This window comes from Phoca vitulina, unplaced genomic scaffold, assembly GCF_004348235.1.
Source record: "Phoca vitulina isolate PV1807 unplaced genomic scaffold, GSC_HSeal_1.0 scaffold19, whole genome shotgun sequence".
NCBI classification, from domain to species: Eukaryota; Metazoa; Chordata; class Mammalia; order Carnivora; family Phocidae; genus Phoca; species Phoca vitulina.
In genome coordinates, this window is record NW_022589722.1 from 12,535,905 (window position 1) to 12,561,110 (window position 25,206).

General features: G+C 38.1%; 1 protein-coding gene across 2 annotated transcripts; it reads right to left on the bottom strand.

Moving 5' to 3' along the window:
• Window positions 1-3,779: 3,779 nt before the first annotated feature.
• Window positions 3,780-25,109, bottom strand: IKBIP (IKBKB interacting protein). 2 transcript variants are annotated; one of them, XM_032416657.1, is made up of 3 exons: window positions 24,590-25,109; window positions 18,206-18,323; window positions 3,780-5,076 (listed from the first exon to the last, which is right to left on the bottom strand). In XM_032416657.1, the coding sequence occupies exons 1-3, from the start codon at window positions 24,763-24,765 to the stop codon at window positions 4,321-4,323; spliced, it is 1,050 nt and encodes a 349-aa protein (XP_032272548.1). In that variant the 5' UTR covers window positions 24,766-25,109; the 3' UTR covers window positions 3,780-4,320. The 2 variants fall into 2 exon arrangements, with proteins under 2 accessions (XP_032272548.1, XP_032272547.1); XM_032416656.1 differs by lacking the exon at window positions 3,780-5,076 and adding an exon at window positions 11,756-14,303.
• Window positions 25,110-25,206: the final 97 nt, after the last annotated feature.

Sequence of the window (25,206 nt, forward strand, 5' to 3'; positions counted from 1 at the left end):
GGAATGAGTATATGTGATTAGTAGTTTAATTGAATTATGTTGTAACAGTAAGACGTGATAGAAGTGCAATAGTAGTTTCCAGGAGAGTCAAATATGATTCAAATTGTCTTTAAGAACAATTAAAACTCTGAGAAAGCCTGAGTTTTACTAAATTATAAATACCTTAATGACATACACAACAAAATTGAACAGAAGAACTAACAGCTGTATGAAAGCTTGAAAAGTTTTGACAATGTTTTAAAATGAGTTTAACGTTTTTGGGATAGATGATAGAAAAATGTCCACAATGTTCATGAAACTTGGTACATAGTCTTGCTGCTAAATTAGGAGCTACACGCTGTTTCTTTAGCATAAGAAATTAGATACAGTTGACTGTTGAACAACTTGGGGTGGGGGGTGGCAGTTAGGGGTGCCGATTCCTCCCCTCCCCCACACAACCAAATATAAATGTACAACTTTGACTCCCTGAAAACTAGTACCCTACTATTGACAGGATGTCTTACTGATAACAGTCGATTAACACATATTTTGTATGTTATATGTATTATATGCTGTATTCTCACAATAAACTAGAGAAAATTAAAAACATAAGGAAGAGAAAATACATTTACAGTACTACACTGTCTCGAAGACAGTTTGTGTATAAGTGGACCTGCTCAGTTCAAATATGTTGTTCAAGGGTCAACTATAATCACATTGTTTATACAATTTTTATCATTTATGAGATAAATCACAAAATAATTGTTAATCTCAGATACCACATGGTTAAGAAACAAACTGATCTAAAACTTCAAGGAAACTGTGGGTCATAGTTGAATGCTGTGCTGCTCCTGATCTATCAAAGAATGATGTGCTACCTTAATAAGTCAGCTACTCCTAGCAATTCTTAACCTCAGATACTACCTATTGAATCCTTTATCTTACAAGGCAGCCCCGACTTCACATTCTCAGAAGTGTTCATAGGAGTGTGTGTGATGTTAACCTCAGCATTGATACGGTTTATGAATCTTTTGGTTATTAAAATATGATGAGTTTCCTAGAAAAAAACTAAAGTTTGCATGTGTGCCATGCATGCAACAGTCACTTAAAGGTTAGCTATACTGAATGAAAGTCTAGGGGATATGTCTCCTACACAAGGTATAATTCCCACCTAATACTGTGATTCAATGTGCAAGTCAGCTGGCTTGCTTTGTGGAATGCAGCATATGCAAGATAGGAAGATGAAGGATAATTCATTCAAGGAGCAGTTTCCATTATTTCGAGCCATGATCTCCACACAGAGGGCTATATGAATCAAGATTAAAACTACTTCTAAGAAATCATTAACATCTGAACACTTGATGTGCCCAATGTTATTACTTGTGGATAAACACTGATTCTATTGACTGTACAGTGGTTAGACTTTATTTTTTAAAAGATTGTATTTATTTGTGAGAGAAAGCACAAGCAGGGGGAGTGGGAGAGGGAGAAGCAGGCTCCCTGCTGAGCAGAGAGCCCGTTGTGGGGCTCCATCCCAGGACCCTGGGATCATGATCTGAGCCAAAGGCAGATGCTTAACTGACTGAGCCACCCAGGCACCCCCAATGGTTAGTCTTTAAATGATCTTAAAGCAGGGAAATTCCACAGAAAGCTTAAGATGACTTACCCATAAGAAACCATGCCTATTCCTGCTCAGCGGGGAGTCTGCTTCTCCCTCTGACCCTCCCCCCTCTCATGTGCTCTCTCTCTCTCTCTCTCAAATAAATAAAATCTTTAAAAAATTAAAAAAAAAAAAAGAAACCATGCCTATTATTGAAGTGGTTATATCTTCTGTTAGGAAACAACAAAGCTTTCCATTCTCCTGTATTTGCCACAAAAGCTATCTGACCTGAAGACAAGAACATGACTGTAAGCCTAGTGACATTCCAGATTGATTTCAAGCCTCCTTCAAGAAAGTCCTGCTCAGTCTGGCTCCCAAATTACAGATTGGTGAGTCATTATTTCAATAATAATAGAACTAGCACCAAATAAGATAAGTGCTTCATTTATTTGGCACTGATAGGATAGAAACATTACTCATAAATGAATTTTCAGATAGCTGAATTTATATTTTGAAGTGCTGAAAAATTTCTTTTTAAATATTTTTCATGTCTAAAATACTGTCTTATTAAAAAGATTACATGGAACATAATTTACATTTAATTTGATATCATTATGAACATCAGATACCGTATTAGGATGTGCTATGGTGATACTTCCCCTGTGGGGTATAGAGCTATTTACAAAAACAGTCCCATACTATGTAACTTTTGTTATATTAGTTAATGGCTTTGTCCTTTATGTGCAAAGACACTTTGGATATGTTAATGGTAATATTCACAGCAGTCCTTCTTGTAAGGCAGATATTATTGTCCTTACTTACAGATGAAGAAATTAAAGTTCATATGCACTAAATTTTCTGAGGCCACAGAAATCTGTGGTGACAGAGCCAGGATTGGATCCGATATCTCTGATTTCAAAATCTCATGTTGTTTCTACTATATTAAATCAGACATGAATCAAATAGAGCTAGTCACTTCAAAGTGTTCTGGAATGGCTCATCCCGGAGCCTTGGGCTTTTTGTCATGGAAGTTAGCTACATCCTCTGACTCGTTCTATGCATCTGGATACCCTTCATGCTAGGCATAGGAAACTGGGACTAATGCTGTGTGGTTTTTTTTTAGGATCATTGTACTTTATTTTACAACTTTATTGAGGACTATTTGATGTGGAATAAATTATACACATTCAGAGAATTTTGATACATGTGAAACCACCATCATAAGATAATAAATACCCTTCACCCCTCGAAATTTCTTTGTGCCTCTTCATAATCTGTTCCTCTTGCCATCCCTAGGCAACCACTGATCTATTTTCTGCCTTTATAGTTTGCATTTTCTAGAATTTCATATACGTAGAATTATATAATGCTGTTTTAAATGTTAGAACTTCCGGGGTACCTGGGTGGCTCAGTCGTTAAGCGTCTGCCTTCGGCTCAGGTCATGATCCCAGAGTCCTGGGATTGAGCCCCACGTCGGGCTCTCTGCTCAGCGGAAAGCCTGCTTCTCCCTCTCCCACTCCCCCTGCTTGTGTTCCCTCTCTCGCTGTGTCTCTCTCTGTCAAATAAATAAATAAAATCTTAAAATAAATAAATAAATAAATAAATGTTAGAACTTCCTTCCCTGCTTAGGCTGCTCTGGTCACATCATCACCACACATGAGCTGTGTTGCTTTAGGGCAGTCTCCATCTGAGGCTTGGCAAGCCCCCTGCAATTTATGATGCCTCTCCCTCAAACCTTGCTCTGGCTACCACTTCCCTACTCTATTTTAGGTTATCTTTACCTGTTTCCTAAGGCCATGAAAGACCCAGGAAGTCTTATATTATTCTTTTCCTGCAGCTCCCTGGCTGTGACCTTTCTAGTTTCCCTTTCTCTAAATGAACGCTACAGCCCTGATCCTGATGGGCAGTTCTCTAATTTGGGCTCCAACCATATGTACTATGCTCCCTGGCAGTCCACAAGGGCAAGTGGGGTTCAGATCCTGCCCCATAGAGGTTTCCCAGTGGTAGACTGGCGGATCCTGCTTTTCCCCACTTGTCTGAATGTGTGCGTGTGTGTGTGTGTAAGAGAGTGTGTATCGGGAATGCATAGGGTTCTTGCTATATAAAATTGCAAGTATATGTTTGAGCATATTTTTTTGAAAAATCAACTGCTCAACCCTTTAAAATACTTTGTTTTTACTGTTCAGAGTAGAATCTGTTAACCTTAAAAATAAAACAGCCAGTTATTTCACCAGCAAAATGGGTTTATTCAGGAATAACAGAGAATCGCAATTCAGGACATGCAAGCTACAGCAAAACCGTAGGCAAGCCCAGAGAACAAAGGAGAGGAATGCTTTTTCGTAGAGGAAAGGGAGCAGTTGGGAGGGGCTGTTATAAACAAAAAGTCCATTGGAGTGAACTGGGAGTTTGCAGTGTGGTGGCTTCTCATTGATTGAGTTGTGACAGTGTCTCACTGGCTGGGCTGCTGTGTCTAGGAGAAAATCTTCCCCCTGCTCCGGTAGTAAAGCATAGGCTTCCTCCTATTTGGCCAAGGGCTGCAAAGAGTGGTATGGCATGAGAACTCCCCCTTCTGGCCTTGCAACTCCATTTAAATGAGGTTTCCTTAATTCAGTTTCACAAACCAAATACAAAATGATATTTGCTCCAAAATTTCATTATTTCTGAGTTGTCAGTCTTTTTATAACATGACAGGGGTCATGTTATTAAAAAAGTTATTTCAGTCTCATCTAAATAATTTCAAACTAATTCATATCTGAAATGTGTGTTATTTCATCTTTCATATCCTTAATCTCAGCTCGGACTATTGTTAAATTAGATATTTTTTCATTTAAGAAAGCAATTTCTTTCTCTCTTTGTAATAAGTCAGCAACCAATCTCCCAATGCGTAGTGTTAAATCATTTACCAATGGTTCCAAACGGGAGAAGTCCTTCTTTAGATTATACACCTTTGGTTTTAGATCATTTGCAAAAGTCACTGTCTTCATAACTTTAGCTCTGTCACTTTCTAAGCTTAAAAACCTATCTGTGTGCTTGTTGAAATCATTCTTTAGCTCTGAAAGTATCTTCTTAACAGAGTTAATTCTTTGTGAATTTTCAGACGCTGTCTTTCGGAGCACTGCTGTTCGGTCAATGCTACTTGAGAGAAGATCACCTATGTTTTTTACTGTATCTTTTTCTACTTTTTCTATTTTATTTTCTAATTCTTGCGCAGAATCTGTCAATGATGTTACATCAGTTACTAAACCTGAAATACGTCGTATATCTGTTTTTACAGTTGTAATCTTGAGACCAACATCTTTTGCCATAGAAGTTGTACTTTGATCTACTTTTGTCACATCTTGAGAAAGAGTTGTCAAATTGTTGTTCAATATATTCTGTTTTTCAATTATCCTGTTGGACCAAGTTTTCACCTCATAAATTTCCTCCTGTAGACGCTTTAGATGAGCAATTATTTGAAAAGACTTCCACTGTTCCATGATAGCTTCAGACTTCTGACACTATAAGAAAATATAACACCATAATAATTAAATTGATTAAGAGCTTAATATATAAAATTCAAGTTGAATTTTGAACTATAACTTTACCATTCTGGAAAACATGGTAGAAGATGTATCAAGTGACTAATGATTAAGAAGGAAAACATGAAGGACATTTCATAAAATGTCACTGGAAAGAGCATTTTTCAGCTATTTTTATATTATCAGTACTCTGTACAGGGGCAAAATGAGCTAAATGAGAGACAGTGAGGTATTTTTTCTTGCTGGAGAAGAGAGGAGGGAGCCTCCTCTAGATGAACTTTGGTAGATTTGTGGGGGTCAAACAAGGCAACATAATTTTTGAAACACAAGTTTGTTTGTAGCTATTTCTAGTGCTAGAATGAAGGGACCAATGTTCAAGACTCCATGTGTATATGCTTTATTGTCCTATTACTTTTAAAGATTTTATCTTTAAGTAACCTCCACACCTAATGTGGGATTTGAATTTATAACCCAGAGATCAAGAGTCGCATGCTCTACCGACTGAGCCAGCCAGGTGCCCCTGTGTATTTCTCCATGAGACCCTGAATAATTCAATTAACTGATTCTTAAGTTCCTACTATGTTAGGCATACCAAGTGTGAGGGATATAAAGAGGAGTACAGCTTGGGTTGTGACCTCAAATCAGTTTAGTAGTTTAGTAGAGAAGACAGATATGTAAAAAACAAAGCAATCAACAAAAACAACCTATCTTCAAAATTCTAAAATCTTATGATTCCAAATACAAGTGGTTCTCAACTTTTGTATATTTCCATGCCATCCTCCTTCCTTACCATCCACCTGTAAATTGTCATTTTGGTTTAACCTGGATACATTAGTTGATGAACATTTTTTTTCCTCTTCCCATCCAACCCCTAGTTGATGAACATTTTGAGCCACACAACTACCTGACAGTATTTCAAGTTATTTTCATTGTTTGTGGTAATGTTTGTGTGCACATGTGAGTGTGTGTGTGTGTTTAAATAGCAGTGTCAGAGAAGTTGAATATTTTGTTGTTTTTGAATATTTAAAATTTTTTGCAAGTTTTTATTTAAATTCTAGTTAGTTAACCTTTCACAACGTGGCCATTTTCCTCCCTCTAGATGTGCAGTTTGTTCTCTCAGCGTTCAGAATGATTTGATATTTATCTGGCTGTGTTCCAGGGATGAGGTAAGCATAGGGTCCCCCTACTACTCCGCTATCTTAATTCCTCCTCCCGAATATTTGAACTTTTATTGCATTGTGTCATCAGTTAATAAAATTAAGAGGGAAAGGAAAAAAATTAAAGTGTGGATTATAGTGATAATAGTATATATATATGAGATATAATCTCATAATACAAAACTGAAAATTATAACAGGAATTGTCAGGTAAAACTAGTAAACTTCAATCAGAAGATTAACTGAAGACTGTGGATTGTGTGCTCAGCTACGGAGAAAAAAAAATTAAAGGACATATGTAAAATATATTGTCAAAGCCTATGTCGAAAGACAGATATACATAGTGATGACACCGAAAGAGGGGGTCTGCTTCATAATGTGTAAGTCAGTCATATGACTTTCACACATTTAACTTTCAACTCATTTTTCAGGAAAGCATTGTTTTATTATTTATTTATTTATTTATTTTAAAGATTTTATTTATTTATTTTTTCCTTTAAGATTTTATTTATTCATTTGAGACACAGATACAGAGAGAGAGCATGAGCAGGGGGAGAGACAGAGAGAGAGGGAGAAGCAGGCTACCCGCTGAGCCAGAAGCCAGATGCGGGGCTCGATCCCAGGACCCTGGGATCAGGACCTGAGCCGAAGGCAGATGCTTAACCATCTGAGCCACCCAGGTGCCCCTATTTATTTATTTTAGAGGGGGGAGGAGGGCAGAGGGAGAGGAAGAAAAAGTCTTTTTTTAAAAATTTTTTTATTGTTATGTTAATCACCATACATTACATCATTAGTTTTTGATGTAGTGTTCCATGATTCATTGTTTGTGTATAACACCCAGTGCTCCATGCAGAATGTGCCCTCTTTAATACCCATCATCAGGCTAACCCGTCCTCCCACCCCCCTCCCCTCTAGAACCCTCAGTTTGTTTTTCAGAGTCCATGTCTCTCATGGTTCGTCTCCCCCTCCGATTTCCCCCCCTTCATAGAAAGAAAGAGTCTTAAGCAGACTCCACTGAGTGCAGAGCGGGAAGCAGGGCTTGATCCCACACCCCTGAGATCACGACCTGAGCTGAAAACCAAGAGTCAGATGCTTAACCAACTATGTCACCCAGGAACCCTGGAAAGCATTGTTTTAAAGTGGAGATTGTCTATAACTGTGTACTAATAATCAAAACTAGTTGGATCCTCCGTTTATAAGGATATATCAAGAGGATATAAAACTAAGTGAAATAAGTCAGAGAAAGACAAATACCATATGATTTCACTCATATGTGGAATTTAAGAAACAAGACAAAGAGAAAAAAAGAGAGACAAAGAACCAAACTCTTAAATATAGAGAACAAACTGGTGGTTGCCAGAGGGGAGGTGGGTGGGTGGGGATGGGTGAAACAGGTGAAGGGGATTAATCATGATGAGCACTGAGTAATGCATAGAACTGTTGAATCATTATATTGTACACCTGAAACTAATACAACACAGTGTGTTAATTATATATGAATTAAAACAACCAAAATTTTGTTTTTAGAAAACCCTAAGCAACTAATTGGATCCAACAATGTTTACTGGGCCTGTATGTGCTAGTATGATCAAGAACAGTCTCTGCTTTTAAGGAGTTTGTAGTTTAGTTTGGGAATAAATACATTATTTGAAATAAGAAAACAAATGGGCGCCTGGGTGGCTCAGTCAGTTAAGCGTCTGACTCTTGATTTTGGCTCAGGTCATGATCTCTGGGTCCTGGGATTGAGCCCCAGAGTTGGGCTCTGTGCTCAGTGGGGAGTCTGCTTGAGGATACTTTCTTCTTTTCCCTTTGCCCCTCCCCCCACTCATACCCTCTCTCAAATAAATAAATCTTAAAAAATAAATAAATAAAATCAGAAAACAAGGAATTAATATGCAGGCTGAAAACCAGTTTTACAAAATAAGATCTACAATTTCATCTAAAGACATCAAGTTTTATTTCCAAAATAATTGTGTATTTCAATGTTTTTTATGAATTACCATTATAAAATTGCATTTGCCTGGTTTATTGAGCTAATCTTTTGAGATTATTTTGATAACATTAACATGGTTTTATATAATGCAAATAAAAATTTAATGTGTTCAAAATATTATTTTAATGACAGCTTAAAAAAGGAGTAACAATATAGCTGCAAAAAAATGACAAGCTGAAATGAAGCAGAACAGTTATCTCGAAGTAGTAATTCCTTCTCTTTCCCCATTATGTATGTTTGATTCCAAAATATATTTTAGGATTTTTCTTCTCAGGTTTATGCTACATTAATTATTGGTGGGGGGAGGTGGCCCCAAATGTTTTTTGGTAGAGAAGTTAGACTGTTAAAATGTTATTATGGGTATGACATTAAAGAGTAACCACAGGGGTGCGTGGTGGCTCACTTGGTTAAGTTTCTGACTTTGGATCAGGTCAGGTCATGGGTCCTGGGATCAAGCCCTACAGTGGGGCTACCCGCTCAGCTGGAAGTCTGCTTATCCCTCTTTCTCTACCCCTCCCCCACTAGCGTGCATGCAATAATAAATAGAAAAAAAAGAGTAACCACAAACAGGAAGGAAATCAAGTAGTGATTTCAAAAGCATGTTTTATTTTTAAGGGAAAGGTTTTGCAAGTGTATTTGTTGAAACAGAGACTCCAAAGGGTGAAGGAAGTAGATGGCTTATTTCATCTAATTCACTATTAGGTTATTGTTTATTAATGTATCTACTCTGGTAGAGTAAATGTAGCCTAACAGTATTACACAGTTAAGACTCCTCAGAAAGAACTTACTTTATTCTTAGAAGGATCAGATCATTAAGAAACAGCTAGTAAGGCTCTCTGTTTCACTTGGTAGCTTAAAAGCAATTTATCATGAACTTGTATTGATATTTACTAAAATATTTATGAATATAGTGTAGGAATAGTCTTGAAATTGTTTCACGGAAATACTATTTTTTAAAAAAGATTTTATTTTATTTTTTAAAATTTTATTTATTTATTTGAGAGAGAGAGTGAGAGCAGGAACACAAGCAGGGGGAGTGGGAGAGGGAGAAGCAAGCTTCCCACCGAGCAGGGAGCCCGATGTGGGGTTCGCATGACACAACCCGAAGGCAGATGCTTAACGACTGAGCCACCCAGGCACCCCTAAAAAAGATTTTATTTATTTGACACAGAGAGAGCACAAGCAGGGGGAGCAGCAGAGGGAGAGGGAGAAGCAAGCAAGCTCCCTGCTGAGCAGGGAGCCCAAAGTGGGGCTCAATCTCAGGACCCTGGGATCATGACCTGAGCCGAAGGCAGATGTTTAACTGACTGAGCCACCCAGGCGCCCCTCACGGAATTATTTTTAAAAATTACTTAGGGCTTGTTTAAACTATTTGCCTAGAATGGACAGAAGTGTTGGTGAGTCCACCAATAGCTCAAAAGATTTTTACTAAATTCCTATCATATATACAAGGTACTAAGCTAGATGCTGTCCTATAATATTAAATATTGCTGGGTCTACAAGTAGAACAACATGGTTCAAGGGAATGATTTCTGGATCCAACTGGCTTTCCAAAAACTTTGCTAAAGGTTCTTTGATCTTTGTAACTAAAGGACCTGGAAATTTTATTAATCTCTGAAATTAAAAACCATATAAAGCCAGAAGGGGTCTTAGAGAGTTTTTGATACCATTTCCTCATTTTACAAATTAAAAAACTGAGCCCCAAGATAACATGCCCAAGAACACACAGTGGCAAAGCCTAGATTAGAAGATTCTGGTCTAAGGCTCTTTCTCCACCACTGCTTTCCTACCATTCCCTAAACATTTATTGGTTCCTTCTTATGCTCAAGCCCCAAATAATTTTAGGTCATAGTTAGAACTTTTGGGTGACTTACAGTCTCGTTTAATGGTAACATGGTAGTGGACACATTTGGCTGAATTACAGTTTTTTTAATTCTCAAGATGGTTCTATTGATGGTGGATTTCTTGTGATTTTCTCCCCCTAGTTGAATAGTAGCAGATTGCATTGTATAGGGGGAGGTCAGTGGCCTCTGGAGTTGGACAGACATAGCAGTGTGATTGCAAGTTTCCTAACCTTGCTAAGCCTCAATTTCCTCATTTTTTTTTAAGGGGGAGGGGCGGGGGTCAGGCTTTAAGTTCTTTTTTTTTTTTTTAATTTTATTTATTTATTTTGACAGAGGGAACACAAGCAGGGGGAGTGGGAGAGGGAGAAGCAGGCTTCCCGCTGAGCAGGGAGCCCGATGCGGGGCTCGATCCCAGGATCCTGGGATCATGACCTGAGCTGAAGGCAGATGCTTAACGACTGAGCCATCCAGGCGTCCCTCAATTTCCTCATTTTTAAAATGGGTGTCATGGCTAGCAAAGTTGTAGTGCGAAGCAGGGATACTACAGGTCATTGTAGGTACTCAGTACACAGAGCTGTTACTGTGATGATGATGAATGTAGACTTCCTAGCAATGTTTCACACATAATAGGCTCCAATGCTAATTCTCTCCTCCCTTGCTGTGAAAGCTGGGATGGAGCATTTCGATTTGTATTAAATTAATAGTTCATAGCTGAACTGAAAAAAACAGATGCTGGGTAAATTTGCAGAGCTTTTGCCAACTGTGCACATAAGTATATAGAGAAATGAATCTTTTTTCATGTGCTTGGTGAATTTGCAGCATCATTTTTTGAAATTTTTTTTATAATCATCATTAATGACATATTAAGCTTTGATCAAGATTATAGATTCATAGAAAGGTCTGTAATCAGGTTGAGATTAAAAATAATGCCATTAACTTTGTATCTTACTAGTTTTCTATGAAACCATAAGGCTAATAAATCAACATTTTTTATTATAAAATATAAAAATAAGTCAACAGCTTCTAATCATTAGGCAAAATTTAAGGAAATATTACTATAAATATGTTTTTAAACTTTGCATCCAAAAGTTAAAAAAATTAGGTGTTTATTTTGTAAAAGTGATTTATTTATACTAAATTTAAAATATGGAGCCAGTAGTACTCTATCAGAAAATAATTGATATATTATCAATTACAAAGATACAAAAATGTGTCTTAGAATACGGTAATCTTCCTTAAAGGAAAGACTAACAATGTAATTTAATATTTGATACACAGGGAAGTTTTTGAAATTTCAAGTATCTGTGTTATATAAATGAATGTAAGAAAGAGAGGAAGACAAATTAGGTACATCTAAATCTGTCTACTGACAATTTTTCATAGGAAAACCTCTGAGTAAAGGAAAATATACGCATGTACATAATATGTATATACATATACACAATAGTTTTCTCATGAAATACTTGTAGAAGGGTAGTTTTTGTTTCCCTTGTAACTGTCACTATAGAACACAGTGGTCACCTGGTTTCCATTTATTTTCTGTAGCGACTACTATGGTATATACAAGTTAATAATAATGTTGTATCAAATCTGGTGATAGGCCAAACAAACTACGAGATCACATCTGCCATGACGGGATGGAGGTTGAAACAACAAAGTTCTAGCGAACTTTAGAATCTATTTTATTAGCATTAAAACAAAGACAAACAAATACAATTTTGTCAGTGCACACAGACAAGAACTTAGACATTCAGACGTCAAGGAATTTAATGTTAAGATTCCAGAAATGAATGATATGCTCTTTAATAGTAGCATTCTTTCAGGCTTATTTTTATTACCCATGGCTGTCTACCAGAGGCCCTCCTAACCCAAAAGTAGAACTTGTTTGGGATTTTTCAAAAAATGTGCAAATTTACATAATAAAACTACCTGACTACAATTGACTGCTTTCAAGTTCTTTGTGTTTAATTCCACTGATATTACATTATAAAACTGGGACTACAGTTGGTTATTGGCAAGAAGACACAAGTAGGAACAGTACTTCCATATGCGGTTGACTCAGTTTTCAACACCAAGTTTGGACACTCTTGATACATCAGTTACCAATAAAAGTCTTATGTGTTTCCCGACCCTGCACATTTCCAATTATCATTATTGGAAAAATCTGACTAGATCTCCCCTTAATCACATCTCAGTATGTTCAAATCTTATTCCTTATGACTCCATTACATGATTTAGAGTAAAATCAAATCATCATGTAAAACAAATTTGGCTGGGTAATTAGTTTGGGAACTCTTTAAAACAATGACATACGTTTAATTACCACAGTTATCATAATTTTTCAATATGCTGCTTTTCCCTCTTTGAAATAGGCCACAGGTGTATTGGTATTTTTTTACTGTAGATAGAATAATTTATCTAGGGATCATGTATCTAGCAAACTCAAGAGTTTGTAACACAGTTAGAACCTTAAAAAAAAAGCCCAGGTATACAAAGATATTCCAAAAGTCCATACTTCATACACAATTCATAGGTAAAACTTTCAATAAGAACATATTTAATCCTTCTTTTTAATTAAAAAAATGTTTAAAGTAATCTCTATGCTCAACATGGGGCTCAAACTCATGACTGCGAAATCAAGAGTCAGGCACACCCATATTTACTCATATTTAAAAATTCTTACAAGTATCTGTAATACACTTTAGAACCTTAATAAAAAGTAAAAATGTTTCCCAGGCTCCAGAGTTTTCAAAAAGTACGTATTGATTCACAGCAAAGCACCTCATGCTTTCCTTTGGTAATGTTATTTTTCATTTTAGACAAAATTCCTGTGAACTTGGTGGTCTGGATCTTAGCCTGCAGTAAATTACAAAGGAAGTGCAGAACTGGTTAGGCAGGCACAGTACCTACCAACCAACCTGACAGTGACGGGCCAATAGGTCACATCTTTAGGTGACAGAAAACGTCTAAGAAATAGACATAAGGTTTGAAAAAATAGCAAACTAGGGTCGTTTTGTGAGAAGGGAAACCCTCCTCAATAGCTTCTAGAGGTGTTAACATATTTGGGTCCAATATAATAGGTGAAATTCATAATAATGTCCATTACTTATTAGAAAAAACATTTAAAATATTAAGTATATTGCTTTAAAAAGGTGGGGATATATTTTGGAGATATTTCTATTTAAAATGCCTAAAATGAAATAAATTTTATTGCTTAAACAGATAAGCTTTCATTATCTGGATAATCCACGTGTGTGGATATGTCACTTACTTGCCAGTAATGTAGGATAAAGTGAGGCATATCAAAATAACACAAAAACATGGAACTAATAAGTTTATATATAACAATATGGTCATCAGAATAAATGTGGTGCATTTAAAAGTCACTATCAATTCCTTTACTTTCTAGATTATATTCTTCTAAAGTGCCCTTTTCTCTTGTACTTGAATATACCATAAAATCATGAACTTTTCCTTTCAGAACATCCAGTTCATTTTGCATCTTTAATATGCTATTATCATACTGAATTCCTTCAAGGGTTTTCTGCATCTCCATTATTTCAGATACTGCTTTCAGCATATCATCTTCCATATTAAACATCTGAGTAGTTAAGTCTTCCATTTTTTTTTCTGTCCCTATCAGATCCTGAGAGACTCTGAGAACAGAGCGAATAGCACTCTCAATTGTTGGCAAATGTGTCTTGCATTCTTCAACTTTGGGTTCATAGTTGGAAAGTTTATTAGCCAGGTCTTCATCTCTGGCAAAGAGAGCATGCTGTTCTTCTTCCAGCTTTTCCACCGCTTTTGTATCAGCGCCAAGCTGCTCCTCTACTCGTAGAAGATCCTCTTCTTCTTGTCTTTTTACTGTTCTAATATTTCTTAGTGTGCTTTCTTCCAAATCTTTTAGCCTTTCAGTGAGCAATTTTATTTCTTGTTCAGCTGAGTTAATTTGGACAGTAACTTGAGAATGTATGTGTTTTGATTCTGATTTGAAAATGTCTGTATTAACATTCATTTCTTCTAGGCTTCTTTTCCAGAAATCTGAAACATTCTGGAATTTCTCATTAAGACTTTGCATCTTTTGGGTGAGCAACTCTTCACTATTTTGGATGTCACGCATGATACTTTGGAGGCTGGATACTTCTTGCTCAAACTGGGTCACCAAAGACATGGAGGATGTAGCTTCCTGCAGGATACTTTCAGTAGACTCAAGCTGCATTTGTAACACAAAACAATTCCCAAGGCTACTTAATAAGTTTTTTTTTTTTTAAGAGAGAGAGAGAGCATGAGCGAGCAAGGGGAGAGGGGCAAAGGGAGAGGGAGAGAGAGAGTCCATACTGGGCGTGGAGCCTGACATGGGGCTTGATCTCATGACCTGAGCCAAAATCAAGAGTCGGACACTTAACCAACTGAGCCACCCTTAATAACTTTTATATTAGGGAAATACACTTTAATAAGCACAGGCCCAGTTCAAATTCTGAAGATGTCTAAAATATCCAAGTATATCAGAACCACAACGACAAAAACATTCATGACTTTAGTAGTTGTTTTAACAGATTTTAAAACAAATATAATAGATTAGCACTATGGGAGAAAAACACACACCTGAATTTATAAACCTAAATATTTGTACATTTTCATGGAGGGACATTCAAGAGAGAAATGTTAAAGAAGTCTGAAGTATATCACATTTCCTTCTTTTCTTACTCCAATGGAAAGCAACTTAGTTGTCATTCTTATAGTTACTTGGCTTTTTTAGAAACTATAACTGAGTTAATAAAATTTGTTACGTTTCCTAAATTATCTGATTCTGGAAGAGTTTCTGCCTGAAAATTTCTTGACTGACCTTTTACAGATAAGGTACCAGAATCAGATCTTACAGATATAACAAAGGCAGAAATGAATAAAAGTCCAGTTTAGTGAGGCAACTCACATCAAATAGTAACATGTGCTAAGTATCTGTAAATTGTGGTAAGCTCCTGACATTTCCTCATATATGTCCAGAATACAGGAGGCTGTGGACCTCTTTTAGCTTATACTCACACACAGATAACAGCCTCAGAGACTACAGGAAGCCCTAGAATGATCGTTAACTTATTAAATGTTTGCAGCATTGTGTTGAAGGCATAATACTGTACAAGACATGGTTCTGCCCTTAAGCAGCTTAGTTTAACTGGGGAGAAAGCCAACTCTACATGTGTTATGATGGGGAAGAGCTATGGAAGCACTTACATGGGGCACCCAAACCAGACTTCAAGGATCAAGGAAAATATTCTAGAAGTATTATCTAATATCTGCTTCTAGTTAACTTCTTTTCTAAATCATCCTACCACACTACAGCCAGATGAAGCTTTTAAAAACTGCTATGCACATCATGGTACGACATTAAAAAACCCATGATGTTTCCTAATACTTCTAGGATAAAGTCCCAAATTTATCTCTTTATATGCTATTTTTTCCTTGTTGCTTAGCTCAGTTCTGTCTTTCCTTCAAGGCTCAGAGCAGATCTCAGCTCCTCAGTGCAGCATTCTTCCATAGCCCAAACTCCTGGAGCACCTATTGTGTTGTGTATTTGACACCTATTTGGCACTCAGCACACAAAATTAGAGAAGTTTTGACCTTGTGCTAGCCACTAGATATGAAAACAGAGACATAACATAGTTCCTGGCTTCATAATTTGACAAAGGAGACAGCATTTTGGATCTTTTACATTACATATTCTGGAGTCCCACTAAGATTTATTGATTATCCTCTGTTCCATTATTAGGCACTAAGGATATAGAGATAAAGACAGAATGTTTGCTTAAAGAGCAGAAAAGGAGGCAAATTAATAACAACAAAAACTCACAAATTTACTATTTGTGTCATGATAGAATTAGTATGCAGAGAATGGATGCTCTGAGGAGAGATCAGTAGTCTGGAGCAGAATGAGGAAAGGCTTAGAAGTGACTCTGAAATCTGACTCTTGAACAGACTGATGTTACTAGTCAGGTGAGGATATGACAGATTCTAAATTCCTTAGGGGAAGAGACCATGTCTTATGCCTTTTTGTAGCTCCCATATCTTAGGGTATAAAAAACATGTTTGTTGACATTTAGGAAGAAGAATGGCCTTAATCTTCTGGGCCCACCCCAACCAAGACCTGAAGCAATCCCAGGTGATAGAAACAATGTGTAACAGTACTGACTAATATAATAAGCCACTGTGAAACCTTATTTAAAAATTATTTTTAGGGGTGCCTGGCTGGCTCAGTCGATAGAGCATGCAACTCTTGATCTTTGGGGCTGTAAGTTTAAGCCCCATATTGGGTGTAGAGATTACTTAAAAATAAAATCTTTAAAAAAATTATCTTTAATGTACACATGTAGCTATTATACAAGATCCTTTAGAAATCAATTCTGAGAAATATTTGGACATCAGTAATACTGTTAAGTTTAATTGTCTTATTATCAGCTTTTTGAAGAGGTAAGCTTATCTTCGTCTAAGGTAATTTCCTGTTTAGGCTGTTCACCAGAGCATCACTGTAATCTGGAGGCAGTATACCCCAGGAGACCCCAAATATAAGATCAGATCAACTTTTCAAAATAGTAAAGGTCTCAAGATTGAATCTGAAAATATATAGTGACTAGTATGCTACAATAATTTGCATTTAAGGGCTGTCAATATATCCTAAGTTTTTTCATTTTTTTTAAAAAGAGCTTAATACCATAAATTTATTTCTGTTTAAAGTTTTCAAAAAGTTTGCATATATATTGTATCACATCTGAGCCTTATAAAAATCTTGTTATTCTCACTTAATAAATGATGAAATAGAAGCTAAGAGAAGTTAAAGTGATTTTTTCAAGTTCACACAGGTGTGATGAGAGCCCACATCTAGTTGTTTTCCCCTCCTACTGATTATGCTGGCCTTTAGGACCAGCTTTGCGAAAGGGCAGCTATTGTTGAATTAGTCCGAGGGAAGACTGGGAGAGAAAGAGCTTTGCAAAGACTAAATATTTCTTGGATAATGATGATATTTTAAAAATCTGCCTCAAAAAACATTTTAATTGCCACCAAATTTTTCATTTAAAAAGGACGTCTTTCTTCAAAATTTGTTTTCAATAGCTTTTAAGTACGTGGAGTTTCTATTTCCTGGGATTTATTTTTCTTCAACTCTGTTCCCTCTGATTAGAGGAGCCCCTAACAAGTATAACCAGATTCCAACTTGAGCCCTATGTCAAAATACCATTATGCAGCATTATGTAGCTTCTTCCCAAGGCCCCTGGGCTCACCCTCTGTGGAATTCCCTGGCACGTGTGAGGGATGCATAATTTTCATCTATGGTTTTTCTCTTCTGGGGGATTGATTATATACTAATTCTCTGCATGAGGCCACAGGAACTCAGACCCTCTATTTAATTTTCCTGTTTTTGAAAATCCCTGCTCACCTTGGTGCCGAGCACAAATCCTTGTCTACCTTATGACATGAGTAAATGTTTAGTGAATGAATAAATGAACAAAGGAGGCATGTTTCCCAATGATAGCTTGGTTCCTGGTAGCCAGACAATTCCTGCATGATGCCTTATTGATTGCAGAAGCATGGTAGTTAAAAATTTGTTATGTCTCACATTTCTAAGAATTCCAGTAATAATGCATCTGCATTTGCAGCTTGAAGAAACACAACATACACATGGATTTTAATTTTCATTTGGCTACAAAACCAATATTTATTTTTAGGTTAGTCATTCTTATATGCAGAAGTATACAAATTTACCAACTAGAAAGTAAAGAAAAAAAAAACCTGATAGTCTTTGCCCAGCAAGTGCTGTTCCTATTCTAATTTTATACGTAAAGACCAATCATATTTTCAGTGCTCTAGACATTTGATATTTAAATAGAAAATTGGGGTCATATCATTATAAACAGTAACACTTGCTATATTAAAACAACCCTGTCGTTTCAAAATAATCTGAGTCTAAATTGGATTGAAGGGAGAAATGTACAAAAACTAGTGAGAGTTAAAACAGTAATCGTCTAACAGGCAGGAAAAAGGAAGTTATAAACTGGGGTAGAAGGGTGGTAGAAGGGAAGAAAAATGGGAAAATCTACCCAAATAAGCCAATTAATAATTAATTACCTTTTCTGAAATTAAACTGATTTTACTTTGAAGTCCTTGGAACTTGTTCGTTTCTATTTTCAGTAACTGGTATTGGCTTTCCACCTTTGCAAACTTTTCCGACTGCTGAAATACAAACCTGGAAAGAAAAAAAAAATCACTACCTCCTAATTCATATCCATTTAAGTTTGAATTGTAAAGGAACATTTTATAATTTTGATAAGGACAACATAAATTCTGGTATGAGTAGTGACAGCTTTTAGTAGTTTATTTCAACAAATTAATAGAAAGTGAAACTCTATCCTGTTCAAGTCCCAGTCCAGTGAGTGAGATGGTATGATAGTTGTATGCACAAGAAATATTTTGGAGGAAGAAATGACGAGTTATCTAGAATAAGATATGGGATCTCTACTATTTTTCTCAAGGCCATATTTGGGCAATATCTAGAAAATAAGTGTTTTCATACTGAAATGTAGAAAGCAAGAGTTACCCATATAAAAAAGTATTTTTAAATTAAAATGTAGGAGAGAAATAAAGCAGTGGAATGGAAGAGAGAGATGAGGACTAGAAGTTGAAAAATAAGTCAAAACTACGAAAACAGGAGTCATTGTCAAAGTGGCAACAGAACACACATGCAATGCTGGCTGTATAATCTCTACAATTGGTTATACTCAATATACGAGTCATATGGGTGTACTTTATTTTTTTCATATAGGTGTACTTTAGATGCCACTCTAAAATTGGAGTATATTCTTCATCTGATAAGTAGTAAAGGTTGTAGAAGCATAAAAAAGTTATCCCAATCTTAAAAACAATAAATAGACTTTCGTTTGTATAGGACATGAGATAAGCAAATGCAAAAGAAATGCTTTGGATCTAATACCATTTTGGTTCATCTACTTTTTAAAAATATTTATTTATTTGGGAGAGAGACAGAGAGAGCATGAGCAGGGGAGAGAGGCAGAGGCAGAGGCAGAGGCAGAGGGAGAAGCAGAGGCAGAGGCAGAGGGAGAAGCAGACTCCCTGCTGAGCCAGGAGCCTGACATGGGGCTCCATCCCAGGACCCTGGGATCATGACCCGAGCTGAAGGCAGACGCTTAACTGACCCACCCAGGTGCCCCTTGGTTCATCTACTTTTTTTTTTTTTTAAGATTTTATTTATTTATTTGACACACAGAGAGAGAGCACAAGCAGGGGGAGCGGCAGGCAGAGGGAGAAGCAGACTCCCCGCCAAGCAGGAGCTCGATGTGGGGCTCGACCCCAGGACCCTGGGATCATGACCCGAGCTGAAGGCAGATGCCCAACTGTCTGAACCACCCAGGCGCCTCGGATAAAATAAGTTTTTTAAAAAAATATTTTATGTATTTATTTTAGAGATAGAGAGCCTGCGTGGGGGGAAGGATCAGAGAGACAGGGAGAAGCAGACTCCTAGCTGAGCGCGAAGCCCAACATGGGGCTTGATCCCATGACCCTAAGATCATGACCTGAGCCGAAATCAAGAATCAGACGCCTAAATGACTGAGCCACCCAGGCGCCCCATAAAATAAGTTTCTTTTGATGATGGTTAGTGTCTGTCCTATGAGATAACGGTGAATTAAGTAAGCCCAGGTTACATAACTAGCATAGATTGACTTTTCTCCTATGTGCTAATAAAACTTTTAAATAACATTTCTGGTTATTAGAAAATGCCATTATTCTAATTTTCAAAGATGAATGTGTAGACTTAATTCTTTTTTATACTGGCTGTTTCACTCTTGGATTTTAAGAGATTCTTTTCAGAGTATAGGCTTATCTGAGATCATCAGACAGAAACCAAGGATGTCGAACACCCTAAAGAAAGAAGTCTAATTTCAGAGATTAGTTTTATCACTCATTACTCCAGTGTTACCTCTGGGATTTATCCTGTAGATCAGAATGTTTATTCAGAACAAAACTGTTATTATAAGAGTCTTTTTGTAAAGGTTGATCCACTACTATAACACATTATAGCACTTTCCATTTTATTAAATATTTTAATGTCTATTTCTGGACTTCTCTTCAAAATTCAAATAGTAAGCAAAACCTTGACCTTGAAGAAAACTACGTCATGCTAGTGCAAATATCATCTCTGATGATAATTTGTAGGTTTTTTTCATGGTTAGCTTCTCAACAAATAAAAAAAAAGATTCACCATTACTACATATGAATAATAAGAAAAATATATAAGAAAAAACAAGCACAGAGGTGCCCGGGTGGCTTAGTTGGTTAAGCGTCTGCCTTCGGCTCAGGTCATGATCCCAGGGTCCTGAGATAGAGCCCTACGTGGTCAGGCTCTCTGCTCAGTGGGGAGCCTGCTTCTCCCCTTCCCTCTCCTTCTCTCTCTGCCTGCTTGTGCTCACTCTCTCTGTCAAATAAATAAATAAAATCTTAAAAAAAAAAAAGAAAAAACAAGCATAAAGTTGACTCTGTGCTAGTAATGAAAAAAATGAAAAGCAGTTTGTATGTGCTGAATTAAAACACATTCATTTTATTTTTCACATAGATGTGCCAGGCACCATTCTAAAATGATTTGTAAATATTAACTCTGTTAACATTAAGGAAGAGGATGATTTTCTAGAAGTCAATGTTGACAGAAGGTAACTTCATTCCTGAAAAACTAAATTTTTTGAAACTGGCATCCAGGTTAGTGTCCAAAGTGCTTTGTTCCCTTTTTATGAGTCAGAAGTATATATATATATATATATACACATTTTTTTTTAAGTAGGTTCCACACCCAGCATGGAGCCCAACATGGGGCCTAAACTCACAACTCTGAGATTGAGACCGGAGCTGAGATTAAAAGTCAGATGTGGGGTGCCCCGGTGGCTCAGTCGGTTAAGCATCTGCCTTCGGCTCAGGTCATGATCCCAGCGTCCTGGGATCAAGTCCCACATCGGGCTCCTTGCTCAGCGGGGAGCCTGCTTCTCTCTCTGCCTGCTGTTCCCCCTGCTTGTGTTCCCTCTGACAAATAAGTAAATAAAATCTAAAAATAAAAAAGTTAGATGTTTAACCAATCAGAGGCATATTCTAACAGAAGTTAAAGGCCCCCTTATTCCCTGTCTTCCTCAGTTTAGATGAGACAGGGTCTGCTAAGGGCTATAGCTTCTAGTTAGAAAAGGACTATATTGTTCTGGACTAGGGATTTTTATTTCTAGGGTTTTGGCCTCTTAGATTAGTATCAAATGGAGGTAGCATATCATACTGGGTAAGAGTACGGAACTGAGCAACTTTGGCTTTGCCATTTACTAGCTGTATAATCATCTTGGGCAAGTTATTTATCTTTGCTATAGTTTCCTCATCTGTAAAGTGGGAATAATAATACTTCATAGGGTTGTCGTAGAGATTAAATAGGTTCAAATTTATGCAGTTAGGGTACCACACATCAGTTACTCTTTTTAAGTACCTTGGCCATTTCTTTCAGGCTGCTTTGTGCAGCTGCTTTTCCATCCCTCTATAGTTAGTTCCAAACCTATAGTGGTATAAAGGATCAGGTTTTCCTCCTGCTTACACCTGATGGAAGCCCCAGGCCTGTCCACCTTTGAAACCAGTGTTGAGTTTATAGCAAATCAAGGATGGAATGGACAGATTAGACCACTTACAGGAAGAGAAGAACTCTCTTACATGTAGCCTTTGGCTAGGTCATGATCTCAGGGTCCTGGGATTTAGCCCCGCATCGGTCTCCCTGCTTCTCCCTCTCCCTCTTGTGTGCTCACGCTCTCTCTCTCTCTCGCTCATTCTCAAATAAATAACCTTTAAAAAAAGGTCAGGGCATTTAAAGCATAACCCTGTTTTTCAGATAAAGCTTCACTTACAAAAAAACAATAGCAAAAAAGGATTTAAAAAGAGGTTAGTGAAGATTTTCAATGTAACTTGTGTCTTTACTATTAGCACTAACAGTAAATTCCTGCACTAAAGTGTCTACTTTTCAGGTTTTCCTTTATAGATTTCTTTTTTTAGAGAGACAGAAGAGGGGAGAGGGGCAGAAGGAGGGAGACAGAAAGAATCTTAAGCAGACTCCATGCCCCGTTCAGAGCCCAACTTGGGGCTTGATCCCACAACCCTGAGATCATGACATAAGCTGAAATCAAGAGTTGGACGCTTAACTGACAACCACCCAGGCGCCCCTATAGATTTGTATTAGTGTTTTCCTAGAACAGTAACTAAATTATTGAAAAGCTGAACATTCTGTGATGTAATTTATCTCTTATGAATATGAATCTTTGGATAATTGAGAATTAGTAAATTTAATAACTAAAACCAGTTTACTAGGTTCCAGAGAGAAGCAACATATACAGACGATCTCCAACTTATAATGGTTTGACTTAGATTTTTGACTTTATGATGGTATGTACGTGATAGGAGCTCAGTAGAAACTGTACTTTGAATTTTGACCTTTTCCTAGAGTAGCAGTGAGATCCTGATCCTCTTCGTGGTCGGATCCTCTCCCCTGACACCGGGCAGTGCCTGCAGCAGCCGCTCCCTGTGATTAAGTGACCATGATTCACTTACAACCAATCTGTACCTATACAAGCATTCTGTTTTTTTACTTTCAGTACAGTATTCGGTAAATTACGTAAGATATTCAATACTTTCTTGTAAAATAGGCTTGTTAGATGACTTCGCTCAACTGTCTGCTAATGTTAAGTGTTCTGAACACATTTAAGATAGGTTAGGCTAAGCTATGATGTTTGGTAGATGAGGTGTATTAAATGCATTTTTGACTTATGATATTTTCAGCTTACAATGGGTTTACTGGGAAGTAACCCCATCCTAAGTCAAGGAAGATCTGTATCTTTTAGCCTACTAGTTCTATTACTGAGTAACTTTCTCAGTATAAAAGGGTTTTTATTTCCCTAACGAAGGTCATGCATTTTAAGACATAAGAGCAGTTTATTTACAAGAGTAAATTTATTAAAAAGGGTAAATTCATTCTTTTAAGATCAAAATCAAAATATTACATAAACAAAATGCCATATTACTAACATGAACATCCTTTTTTTGAATAGAACATTTATTTATTTTTTAAAGATTTTTATTTATTTGACAGAGAGAGAGCACAAGCAGGGGGAACAGCAGGCAGAGGGAGAAGGAGAAGCAGGCTCCCAGCTGAGCAGGAAGCCTGACGTGGGGCTCGATCCCAGAACCCTGGGATCATGACCTGAGCCGAAGGCAGATCCCTAACAACTGAGCCACCCAGGCATCCCTTGAAGAGAACATTTAATAACATTTACTTTATTGTAACAAATGTTTTATTAATTTCAACTCAGGATGAGTTACCAGTAGAGTATAATTCAAAATTTATTACAATCAAAAATGGTCTACACTAAAGGAAGTCCAGGGTCCCTCCTCTATTACTCTTGAAGATGAATAACTATCTTCTAAATACTTTAAAAATCGGTGAAAAGTGGAGGGAAATTCTAATTTAAAGCATGAGTCTAGTTATTAAGATGAAATACGTTATTCCTAAAGAAAATGATTGGGGAAAATAAAATTACTAAGTTGGTTTTAAGGTTTTCTCCTTCTTTCTTTTTTTAAAGATTTTATTTTTGAGAGAGAGAGAGCCCGCGAGCGAAAGCACAACCGGGGCGATGGACCAGGGAGCCCACGCAGGCCTCCATCCCAGGACCCCAGGATCATGACCTGAGCTGAAGGCAGACACGCTTGACTGACTGAGGCACCAGGCACCCCTTAAGGTTATTTCTAATACTAATTTTTTTTTCTATAACAACAATGTATTGCTATTTGCTTGGTTTAAAATTTGGTTTAAAAACTATGGATGTTCAGTTTTAGCTGAACACAAATGCTACAGTTTTGTCATTTTACAGTACTAAAATTCAATCTGTAACTTAGGAAGACACTTTAAATTCATAACGGATGAACGAGGATGGAAATATGAGAAATCCTCAAACTCTGATATTGTCATACTGAGATATGCCCTGAGATCATACCGAATTATTTAAAGACTGCCAACGTTGCCATTAGGCATTTATGGGGTGAGGGTGGGGCAACTGTGTCCATGGCAAATGTGCAGCGGACAGGAAATGGTGGGTTACGAAAACGGAAAAGCTTCGGACGTGTAGCAGGCGCTTAATAAAGTTTGGCCAAATCCGCATCTCTTAAGAAATGGCTGACTCGTTCCCAGACCTGAGTCTCAACTCCAGTTGAGTGATCGGGGCACACTACTAATACAAAAGAAAAATGAGTTGTAAGAAAGAGCGAAAAAAAAAAAAAAGGGCTATCCCTTTTTTGGGGTCAAGGCAGAGGAACAGAAGCCGCAGGTCTGGGGTTGGGAGGTTAGCGGGATGCCGAGCCGGGCGAGGCCCGGAGAAGAGCGGGGCGACCGCGGGAGGCCGGACACAGGGCCCGGGCGGCCTCGCGTCCACTTACCAGGCCAGGCCCAGGCACGTCCCCAGCGACAGCAGGCTCACGCCGGTCCGGGGGTCCGCCCAGCCCCCGCCTCCACCGCCCCGGGCCTCGGGGCTCTTCCCGCCGTCGCTCCGCTTCCCCGGCTCCGAGGGGGCTCCCTTGGGTCCCGACTTCTTCCGGCTCTTCACCTCCGACATGTCTGAGGACGCGACAAGCCCCGGGCGCCTTCTTCACCCCGGGGGGTTGGGACTAGGCCTCCTCAGCCTCCGCGGGACGCCTCAGCGGTGACCGCGCCCCCTCCTGGACTTGGCGCCGCCCACAAACTTGCCCCCTCTTCTCCCGGCCGTTCTCACTGCTTCAGAGCGTTCCCCAGCCACCCGCCCTCTAGTTCCTCCAGCAGAGGCACCTGGCGAACCTCCTTTCCCTTCCCATTAAAGCCGTAAACTTGAGGAAATCGTGGCTTCCCGGCGCGCGCGGATCGCCGGGCAGCGAGGGGGCGGGGAAGGGTAGCGCGTGCCACGTGGAGCGCGCCGCCGCCTGGGTCCTCTGTCCTCGGAAAGAGGCGCGCCCCCGTGGCTTAGCCCCGCCCCGCCGTGGGGTGGGGCGGAGGGCGCTTCTTTAGGCGCGCGCGGGCGCTA

Coding starts and splice junctions, on each gene's coding strand:
- IKBIP (XM_032416656.1), bottom strand. CDS start 24,765: ATGTCGGAGGTGAAGAGCCGGAAGAAGTCGGGACCCAAGGGAGCCCCC. Junction 18,324..24,589: donor ACGTGCCTGGGCCTGGCCTG/GTAAGTGGACGC, acceptor TTTTCTTTCCAG/GTTTGTATTTCAGCAGTCGG. Junction 14,304..18,205: donor TCAGTTTAATTTCAGAAAAG/GTAATTAATTAT, acceptor TTACAAATGCAG/CTTGAGTCTACTGAAAGTAT.